The sequence below is a fragment of the Phallusia mammillata genome, chromosome 6, assembly GCF_965637545.1.
Source record: "Phallusia mammillata chromosome 6, kaPhaMamm4.hap1.1, whole genome shotgun sequence".
NCBI lineage: Eukaryota > Metazoa > Chordata > Ascidiacea > Phlebobranchia > Ascidiidae > Phallusia > Phallusia mammillata.
In genome coordinates, this window is record NC_137257.1 from 7,866,711 (window position 1) to 7,877,991 (window position 11,281).

The window sequence follows — 11,281 nt, forward strand, 5'->3', positions numbered from 1 at the left end:
CAATGTCCAGCCATCCGTATCTTTGTATTAAGAAGAAAAATGCAAGCATTAAATTTGTTTTAAATCAATTTAAATAATTTAAAATCTCACACAATTTTTGCAATGAAAAATTGCAGTGAATGTACGCACACAAATAAACATATTTTTCCAAATGCAGTTACGGGAAAACACCTATTCTGCTCTTAGTTACGGACAGCAGGTGGAGGTATAGAGGTTGTTGATTTTATATGTTATCTTGAATCAAGATCAAGTGTATGATAGTTTATTTCGAGAATTAAGGCACCGAAACCAATATTGATAAAGTATTGCATTTGGTTGATGCAGGTAGTGTACTTGTTGGGATCAAATCCATTTTAGCCGAAAGGATTTATCTTATTTTTGCGAGTGTGACAAGGCTTTCAGAAATATATTTTTAATTTTTTAAAGTTAAAGTTTCACACCGTTGTTTTTCCTTCAAATTATCCAAAACAACTGTTAGTAAATTGGAGAAAAATATGTTAATAATGCCCTTCTATTATGGTATAGCTGGTTTTTAGGAAAATGGAAGAAGATGTACCTGAGCATCATGTTAAAAGAGAATACTGCGAGACAAGACCCAACTACAGAAAAGGGAAACGAAAAACATGTGTGCGAGTGTTTACTGTCAATACTGAATCAAAGTATTTGATTGTGACTGAGGTTCCAAGCCCAGCATTGGAAAGTGATTTAATTAAGTTATTTTCTGCCTTCGGAACATTGAAACATGCCAGAGAGTTACAAGATTACCCTCAAGAGGAATTTGTCAAAACCTATTTGATGGAATTTCAAGATATACAAGCTGCAAAAACTGCCAAAAAATATGCTGATGAAAAATACTTTTATGGGGGCATGCTACATGTTTGTTATGCTCCCGAATACGAAACTGTTTCTGATGTCCGAGAAAAAATTATTTATCGCAGACAATCTGTGACTTTACGAACTAAAGTTTTAGAAAAAGAATCCAGAAGGCTGAACAAAGGTAAAAACGCACAGGGGAAGACAAAAACCAAGGATGTTAAAACTGGACAAAAATATAACACAGTAAAAGTTCAAAATTCAATATCAGAGGAAGTCTCCCAACCACAAGCTTGTTCCCTAAATGATCAACCATCCAGCATTGCAGTAAATTATCCCAGTCTCGAGCAAAAGCCAACGAACCCCATTCCTTGCAATAACTTTGGCATCCCCTTGTTTTTACCTCCTCCTCCTCCTCCTCCTCCACCACCATATTTTGATTCAACCCATGAAACAATATTTGCTGCAGAAACAAACAAAACTTTGCATCATACTGAAAGAAAGATGGATGATCAACCTAAAAATCTTCAAGATAAATCAAAATGTATTGTGAAAAAAACATCACGCCTAAAAACTAGAACTGGATACTTCCATCAAAAATTTGTTGAAACTATGAATAAGAAGTTTCCCGAATCTAGCAAAAACGACTCCACTGTGTTAAATTTAGTTGCTAAGAAAGTCAATTTAAATTTTAAGCCACCACCATTCCAGCCTAGGAACATTAAAATTAAAAATAGTACCACTGATGTGACCTCAACTAAGAGTTGTTGATACAAACTAGCATCATGCTGAAGAAGATATATGCTATGTAAAATCAGCTACTTCTGTTGATTTCCGTTTTTTTAGCATTTACTCTTTTATTTATTGTTATTCTTGGTTGGCAAAAGATATGAGAAAATTACACAAAAACATTTTTTCATCTTTTTCAAATCATGCTGCAATTTTTTTTTATTTTTTGCAGTGTTTTAAAATGTAGGTTAACACCATTGGGATTTAAAATTTGACGAAAATGGCTAAAAAAGGCAAAAAGAAGGGAAAGGGAGGAGGCAAGGCTAAGAAGAAAAGTGGTAAAAGAGAAGATGAAATGTCATTGAAAGAGGCAATAATGGCTTTCCAGTGAGTAGTGTTAAGTTTGGCACTGGTAACTGAACTGAAGTCCACTTGTCGTCTACTTGACTGAGTTAAACCCTATACTACAGGCTTTATCACCCAATAATCCGATCAATAAACATTTTTTTAAATAAAACTTTTACTCAAGGCTAGTTTTGTACATTTTTTTATTGAATTAAAAAAAAATTGGAAATTTTATCTATTAAAATTATTTTTAGGACAAAGTACTTGTAACATACCAAAGATACACTTATGTCTATACTCATTTTTTTCATTTGATCCAAAGGCTTAAAGTTTTGTGTGCATTTCTATCTAGCATTATGAAATCATTATAATAAGCAGCCTAAATGCAAAAATCTACTCGTGCATTACATATATATAGTAAAGGCTTGAAAATTCTAAGGGTACATAATTTGCAGAATTCAAGTGAAAGAGAAAACTTCTGAAGAACTTCAGTTTGAAATAAAAGGCCTCAAGGAGAAAAATAAACGTTACCAAGAAAGGGTAAATTTTTTGTATGTTCACATTTTTTGGTTCATAACAAACATTTTACTGTGTTTTCTGACTCTAAAGACCAAGAATAGTATAAGATACAGTGATGTTTACTTTGAAATTGTGCAGAACTGTATGCAAATTGTTTTATTATATATGTCGCTGAAAAAATGAAATAATAATATTAACAGACTTCCAAGAAAACAGACTGCTAAATGGTGGACTTATTGTGAGAAAAACTCATTCAGGTGTTGGTTACTCATCGAGGTTAAAAATGAAACAAACAAATCGTCTTCAGCCAAACTAAAACACTTATAAAATAGAATTTGTGTGAAATATTTTCATTTTTAAGTCATGTTTAGGATTACAAATGACTGCATAGGACCGCTTCGCAATTTTAAGGGCACAAAAGTTTTCAAGATTTAATTTGATAAATACACACTTTCTGACATAAAAAAAAATGATGGATGGTTTACTTTCTTCTCAAATCCCCAAACGAACCTAAATATGTCAACCACTGCATTAACTCAATTGTAACTCACTCAGGTAACATTATAAAACTATTTCAACAATTGTCATTAAAGCAAATAACTTTACCTATGTTAATATGTAATGACTACACTGAAATGCATTTAGGACAGGAATCAAATAAAAACAACAGGAATAGAAACAATATTGGCTCAACATAAAATGTACACCACACAAATGATAGGAAAAAAAACTAGTTAAGTCAGGCCTACAATTTAATAAATACATTAAAATTTTGTCAACATATGCCTTGTACATTTGTAGAATGCTAGGTTGAAAGATGAGCAGTTTATTCACATCAAAACATTGCTACGGCAAGCCAAGGAGCAGGAACAGGAGTTGGAACAAAAAGAAGTTTACAACAGTGAACATGTGGAGCAAGCACTAAAGGAGAAATGGGATGCTGGAAGGACTGAAGAAGAATCACTTGATGGTATTTTTACTGTAAATTGTGGCTTAGTGAATTTCAAAATACAATTGCTCCTTACTGGATGTAGCCAATGTTGTAGTTTTTCCAAATGTATACAGTTCCGTTAAATTTGTCCTGTGATAATACACTGATGGTGCTTTTATGATGAAGTATATTTCTGTTAAACAAGAAAAAACATTTTTTTTGTGGAAATAAACTTTTCAAACTTGTGGTTTCTTTTTGCAGTACTGGATTAACGCTATACATCAATTAACACATATTAATAGGGACATTTTAGTACTGTTTAACAAAAATTCTAAATCGAAATCACACTTTTTAAATTGACATCGTTGTCGTGTTCATGCCTATTACTTCTTTTTTACACTTTCTCAGAACTAAGACTTAAAATTGCCAGAACTGATCAAGATTATGGACAGCTTCGTGCAGAAGTTGATTTCTGGACCAGTTACAAAAGTTTTGGGGCAGATGAACACAAAACCCAGGTACGTTTACGTATTTCATCAACCAAGGTCAATGTTAGTGATGGGACGAGTACTCGGTATCGATGGTATCGAACTATTTCAGTGGTACCAATACTCGTATTCGGTATCGAAATATTTTTGTCTCAGTTTTCGCTACCAACATGCAAGTACCGAAGGCCGATTTACACCATATAAATACGGGCAACTTTATGCCAATATTTGCTTTGGACAGCACAAAAGTGGAAAAAAAATTCGCCAGTTTACATGTATCTTTTTCTCTATCACGTATTCGGCATGTGTGTGTACACGCCTGTACCCCGACCATGGCAGAAAAATTAGCCAGTGATATACAACTAAGTACAACACTACACTTAAGTACTCGGTACTCTGTATCAAAGGTATATACATGTGGTACTCGGTATCAGTACTCGCTTTAAAACCTGGTATTGTCCCATCACTAGTCAATGTAAAAATGTCCTTTTGACTATTTTAGATTCATTTGCTGGAAACAGAGCTAGAGGATATGCAGACCAACTTTGATGACATGTGTGGTATGTGCAGCTATTTATATATTTATAATTGTTTTACCATCTGTTGATACTCTAAACGAGTGGTTTCCAACTGGGATGGGGACCCCATGGAAATCCCGGGATTTAAAGCTTTTTTCTTATCCTGATCCAGGGATGATTTTTGTTGAAATCATGGGATTAAACCTAGATTACACCCAGGGGCATATCCAGAAATTTTTAAAGGCAGGGTCCAACATTTTTATTAGGGAATGTCCCTAATGTGAAGTCATTAGATTTGCTTTGGAAAATTTTCCTCACAAATGTGCTAGACCGCATATGACATCGTTGCCAGTAGTTATACCGTTGCCTATTTCGTTTTCTAGTTTAAAACGACATGTTAAGCGGCAAAGCGCTGCTTTGTCCAGAATTGTAAGCAGGCCCAAATCCGAAAGTACAATACTGAAACCCAGTACAACTTTGAACTTTGGCACTTTCACCAGTTCGGAGCCATTTAGGCAAGGGCACTAGCTTCTACCGTTATCCAATTGACAGAAAGAATATTTGATTTTAGCCATATCTCTGTATTTCCTCCTTTTGTCGCTGCTAATTGCTTACTTGGCAAATCTGCAGCAAGATTAGCGTGACTGTCACGTAATAACAATGGTTGTTTTTAAAAAACTGGGAACAACATCCAAAGGCTGAACGCCTTTCTAAAACGTCAATCCAACTGTTAAGTTGCGCAAGGTTACAAATGCACTAAAGTTCTTAACTGTAGAAGGCATAAACTGTGCCAAGCATTGGCAAGTTACAAATCATGTGTCCCTTTATAACAAAACTTGATTAACATCGATGCAATGTTTGTAACAAACTATTAAGTGTTTGGCCAGTCGAAACAATACAACATTAAACGTTTTTACCCATTCTTGTGACTTTTTACATTGTTTAAATGCAAAAACTGATCGATATGTTAAATTTCGGCAGTTAGCACTTCGCAAGAAATCACAAACATTGTCCTAACCGGAACCGCGTTGCCATTAACAGATAGATATATTACTTATTATGGACAGCTGCAGCATACATGTTAAATCTTAAAGTAGCATGGTAAACTGAAGAGATAATAAAGTAGTGAAGTTTGCATTGGTAACATTGAATAACACCGCTTGTCTGTTCATGCACCCACATTAAATTAATTGCTCTTTTCAGTTTGGGGAAAACAATCTTATCTTCCTTAAATAAGAGTTCACTACACGAAAATATGTGTTTAGCGCAACACACAGTCTGTTTCAGTACACTAAAAATGCAGCTCAAAATGTGTCTTTTTAGCACAGCATTTTATTCCCAGGATCAAAAAGTAAAAATCCTGAGAAATCCTGATCTTGGTATTTTCCAATTTAGGTCTGAAATCCCAACCCTATTTTCAACCCCTTTTCAAAAATATCTGATTTTTTCTGAACTTATCTGATTTGGATATATGGCTAAAACTCATGATTGTGCTAAAATACATTTGGTATATATTTGTTTATGGGTGCATTTGTTTAAAACTAGATAAGGTTTTTTGTGTGAGTTTCTTTATTATCGCTTCTTTATTTGCCCTAGCTCATTTGAAAAAGCAGCTTGATGCTGCAAAAATGGAAGTCAAATCTCACATGGACAGATGTATGGCTGAACAGAAGTATCTTGCATCTGAGAAAGCAATGGGAAAACTTGACCCAATAAGTGTTCAAGAAGTTCATGAAAACGAATGGCTGAAAAATGAGGCTGAGATTCATAGGTTTGTGTTGTTGTCCTAAAGAAAACACTTCACACTCAATACATTTGTTGCTTTTAACACACAAAAGCATTTAATATTGTTGTCTTAAGCCCCTGTTTCTTAACCTTTCTTATTGGCCCTTACGTGGATAATGTAAAAGTGTTGTGGCCCACTATGTTATTTAAACCTACTTGTTTTAGTTGAAAACTTGCTGTTCAAAACAGCAAACCAGTTTCTTAATTCTTTTGGGTGCCAATAAAAGTGCTTGGGCTGGACATTTTACTCAGCCGACTGTTAAAACTAAACCTAACATTTTTGCCTAGGTCTGTGGCCTGCTTGCAAACTGCTCCATGGCCCATATGTTAAGATTCACTGTTTTAGGCAGTGGTTTCCAGTTTATTTCAGATAGTGGTTTTATGAAGTAGTTCCATTGGGAAGTCTTTGGTTTTTCTTCAACCATGTCACGTTTTGTAATTATGAGCCCCCAAAAGGTGAAAATAGTATGCGCTGTCTGCCCTTACTCAATGTGCAACTAATCCATTCTATACATTCATAACGATGTTCCTGATAAACCACTTTGTTCTGTTTATAGTAAAAATGACACAACCATCATCTTTATTAGAAGAAAAGCTGGTTTAATGAAAAACTCGTGAAAATAACTTTTGCATCACTGTAGAGCACAAGAACAACACCTTCGTGAAAGATTGGAAGATCTTGAGCGCGAAAACTTAGAAATTATCAGTGAATTGCTTGACTGTCGACAGGAAGATCTGAAAATTTCAAGGTTAGTTGGGATGTTCTTTTTCAAGTTTGTTTTCCTATTCACAATGTGTTTTTACAGAAACTTTTACATGACCCAGTTTGTTGACAATGATGCTCTGATTGATGAAAACATGGCAGACATGGATTTGAAACAGATGTCTGTGTATAAAGATGGTGGAAGCACACCAGATGTATTCACCCCTGCGCAGATGGGTACTTATGGTGCAAAATATACACATGTATATATGGGTCACATTTCTTGAAGGGGGCACATCTTGATTTCAAACCATTTTTTGTTCTCTGGTGAAGTTTGTACATGCACTTCTGGCATGAAGTCTTTGATGGATTTGGATAAAACTTTCACAGATGATAGATATAGTCATGTAGATGTGCCATCTGTTTGACTTGATCGCCCCAATATTTACCCTACTAGCCCCCCAAACTCTAAAACGTTTTTGTATGCTGCTGGACGCTTTCCAGGTAGAAGTCAACACCCTATGACAGCCTCTCCAGGGGTCAAAATTTTAAACATTTGCCGATTTGTATACAATTTTACTGGACTGTAGTTGGGTCATTATGGTTTGGTTACTTATTAGTTTAGGTGTGGAACCCTATCAGTCACCCCACTAACCCCATAATGGATAAACTTTTAAACAATGTCTGAATTGGATGAAATTAGGACAGTTTATAGAAAACACCATTTTGAAGTATCGATTGATGTGTTTTACCCTGTAGCCCCATCATTTATGTCACTAACTAAAATAATCACATTTTAACTTTGTTACCATTTTATATTTTCGCTTTACAGCTATTGAAGATCGCCCAAGAAGTGCTATGCAAGCAGCTGTGGAGGACAAAGTATTTTCCATCATGCCACCTCAGGAGGAGCTGGATGAAGATGAGGAAGAAGAGAATGATGAGGATCAAGATGCTTATAATTTGGAAAAAGATATGGTAGGCGATGTTAAAATTGAAAATTACTTTTAGTGTCTTCCTAGTGTATAGTGTCAATGAATGTCAATAACCAATTTTAATGTCATAACCCAAACACCCCTTTTTAGGGAGCCTAAAAAGTTGTGACTTTATACAAGCTGGTAGAAAACACAGATGTGCAAGACCAAAACTGTGCACTTTTAATTTTTTTTTAGGTGATGAGGGGGTGGGGGGGGCATGGCACCTTTATCCAATGTTCTTCAATAAATAAACAATATTAGATACAGTTTTTCACGCTGCTCATTTGGAACTTTTTCGAAACAATAATTAAGAAGCAAATGCTTCCGACTCAAAATCAGTAGACACGAGGATGTGAAACTACTGATTTTGAATCACTAGCATTTGATTCTTAATTATCATTTACTGAAACAGTTTTGACTCAGTGATCGTGAATATTAACATGCCTACTTTTAGAGGGACAGATCCGGTGCATAGCATTTATATTTTTCGAAATATGTCCAAAAAAATAGACATGCCCAGCCCAAAACGACCCAAAGCGACTTATTTTAATTCCAAAGTTTTAGCATCAGCCATTGTCCATATCCGTGCCAATTAAAAAGAATATAAATTCCTTGCATTGTGCTTTCTAACTAACTTTACACCTACCTTGGTATACAAACTTCCACCATACAGGAATATCTTCATCTTGGTCCCCTGGAGGTGAAACTTCTTTGTGTTACCGGCGAGAAGAAACCCATATATGAAATGGATGCCAGAGAGGAAATTGTGGATGGAACACGACCTGATTTGACTGTGACCCGGCCTCGCTGGCCTGTGCAGACACCCATGCTTCGTGCAGCCCTGGAAATTACCCCTTCTGATGTCACATTACCATCGACAAGTCCCGAAAGTATAGCGGCGTGAATGTAAATTTTTGTGATACAGTTGTTTTTTGTAGAGTTTTAAATATTTTCGTAAACTTTTTTATGATTGTTTTTTGGAGGTGCTTATTGTGATAGTTAGATTGCACTGTGAATTTTATTCACCATCCATTTCAATGAGCAAAAAGTACAACTTTTTTGTGCATACATAATGGTTCTCGGGCTACAAACAGGATCTGTCGTATCACGCACCGTGTGTTATCGTAATGTACACTAAAATATGTCGAATTTTAATCTCAAAACCGGAAGAAAAATTAAAACATTCAGTTGTGGTTTGTTCATAGTCATTAGTTCAAACTTCCAATGCACAGTTTCTAATTTTGTCCCCTATGTATTGTGCCTTTCACACTTACACTCCTTTCCTGCTTACTTCACCAGTATACAGCCATACAAACTAATCCATCACTGTTTATGCTTTTATACACCACAAGGTGTCGCGCGAGTACTCTGTGACGTCATCTTTCTCACCAATCCGTCCTATTAGCAAACGCACCTGTCAGTATTCCATGCTTTTTTCCACCCCATTGTAAGTCACTTGTCTAAATCCGTCGCCAGTTTGTCGAAAATAAACCTGTTTGCGTCTTTCCCGTGCAAACTCAGCCTGCTGGTTCACACCGGCCTTTGCCTCGTAGCGTGGGAGACTCAGTGATGAACGGCAGATGCATAACAGCAGTGTAAGCAAGTCTATCTGCCCTTTATACACGTGTAACCTACGCAGGATGCTATAAGCCTTTCGCGTCACGCATTCAGGTTGGTTTCAAATGTATTTGTCTTATTTTGGGGTATAGCCACAACTTTTTGTACATGAAAGATTGCTAACACGTCCATTGAATATTAAAATGCCACTCCTTTGGTGGAAGAAATGATAGCGATACTTTTGCGTTCAGTCGTACACTTCCTCCAAGATCTCCATTTTAGTACGACATGAAGTCAAAAAGAGTTGATTTTTTATGAAAGGGATAATAATCAAAGAAACCCATTGCGATGAGCAGATAAAATAAAACACCCATTCAACAATTTGGGCATCGAAGGTTTCTTGCATCAAGGTTGGCTATAGATGAGGCCAAATTTCCTTAATCATAGCTTAAATTTTTTTATGTGTATTTCCCTAACTGCCCAAGTGTAGGACCTCACAGACTACAAACCATGGACTTTGTACCTAGTGCAATGCTTTACAACAATGAAAAGCCAAAAAACTGTGTAACGGTCACAAGTGAGGTCAAAATTGTTCAACTTGATAGGTTGGGCCAAGTTTGCGTAGCGCTCACCACTCTAAAGAAACGCCATTCGCTTACATTGTATGCGTTGGCGTTCCCGCTTTATCGTCCAGCCCGACTGAAAACGGCTGAATTTGGAAACAGCAGAGATGTGAACGTGACCTAGCCTATTCAGTATACACTGTTTATGACCTTTTGTGTGACTGTGTGTGCAAACTGTGGTGAGTGTGCTATGTACATACGCTTTATAGGCTCAACATGCTATCCAACCCATCGACTTTAATTTTTAATCGTTATAGACGCATTCACCAGCCGGATTGAAATATTTTCAACAAAATTCTTTTTCACACCGCATTGTAAGGTTGTTGTGTACTGGGAATAGAAATGTTAAACATATAAGCCGGTAACCATAAAATTGATACTAAATTTATGGCCTGATATTTTAAAATTTCATTGGCTGACAGTGTTGTGAACGGCAAAGTATGGTGTACCGGGTTAAAACAAACAGTGTTTTTGCTACTTCCTGGTAAAGTTAATTGTATGAGGACCCGATTGGCCGCCGGCCCTTGAGGAGCGCGACGCGGTAGACTCCTTTCCTTATCGAACTGCAAACATTGTTACTTCGTCGCGCCGAGGAACAACGGTTATCCCTATATATTACCTGTTGAGGTAATATGCGAAAATTTCCGTCGACAAAAAACAACTGCCTTGAACGTCTGGACCTTTGTTTGCCAGCTATCGACGCACACGTTTGCAGAGCTCCAGGCGTCTCTCTAGATAAGCCTGTGTCAATACGGGCACAGGCGTAAGGAACACATAGGCCGACCTTATAGGCCTTTTTATATCCCTGAAACCCGGTGCAAGCTGTGACACTTGCCTGTGTGAAGACCTACACGTGTCGTTGGGCGTGCCTATAAAATTACGAACTCACATGTAGGGTTTACGCCGTAGTTACAGATGTAGTTAACGAGGAGGAAGCATAGATCTTCCAGATGAAGCGTTCACGAATGGAAAATAAATTATTGGCCTTGGTTGCTTTTAGAGGGAAGTTTGAAGTAACGACACATCTACAGCGAAGGTTGTAACACCCAATCAGGTTTTGATTGAGAAAGATTCTCATTTTAAGATTTTTTCGTATGTAGTCTGTTCAACAAACAATTTTTTTTCGCATTACGAGATTTGAGTTACATGCAGCCAAAGTTCAGAGAAAGAAATCGTAGAAATATGACAGGTAGAGAAAGATAATAGGTAGTATATTAGTTTTATCAATCAGTCATCTTGAAAAACACAAAAAAACATTTCGATTTTCTGTTGCTCCAAAGACATAACATCTTC

General features: G+C 36.4%; 2 protein-coding genes across 2 annotated transcripts; both read left to right on the forward strand.

The window, feature by feature from the left end:
* Nucleotides 1-441: 441 nt before the first annotated feature.
* LOC145233371 (uncharacterized) lies at nucleotides 442-1,774 on the forward strand. The gene has a single exon (XM_080098091.1). The coding sequence runs from the start codon at nucleotides 541-543 to the stop codon at nucleotides 1,582-1,584; it is 1,044 nt and encodes a 347-aa protein (XP_079954217.1). The 5' UTR covers nucleotides 442-540; the 3' UTR covers nucleotides 1,585-1,774.
* On the forward strand, nucleotides 1,771-9,324 carry LOC145233370 (coiled-coil domain-containing protein 83-like). The gene is made up of 10 exons (XM_080098090.1): nucleotides 1,771-1,929; nucleotides 2,343-2,427; nucleotides 3,208-3,376; nucleotides 3,746-3,855; nucleotides 4,328-4,385; nucleotides 5,940-6,114; nucleotides 6,770-6,877; nucleotides 6,935-7,068; nucleotides 7,664-7,809; nucleotides 8,482-9,324. The coding sequence occupies exons 1-10, from the start codon at nucleotides 1,823-1,825 to the stop codon at nucleotides 8,710-8,712; spliced, it is 1,323 nt and encodes a 440-aa protein (XP_079954216.1). The 5' UTR covers nucleotides 1,771-1,822; the 3' UTR covers nucleotides 8,713-9,324.
* Nucleotides 9,325-11,281: the final 1,957 nt, after the last annotated feature.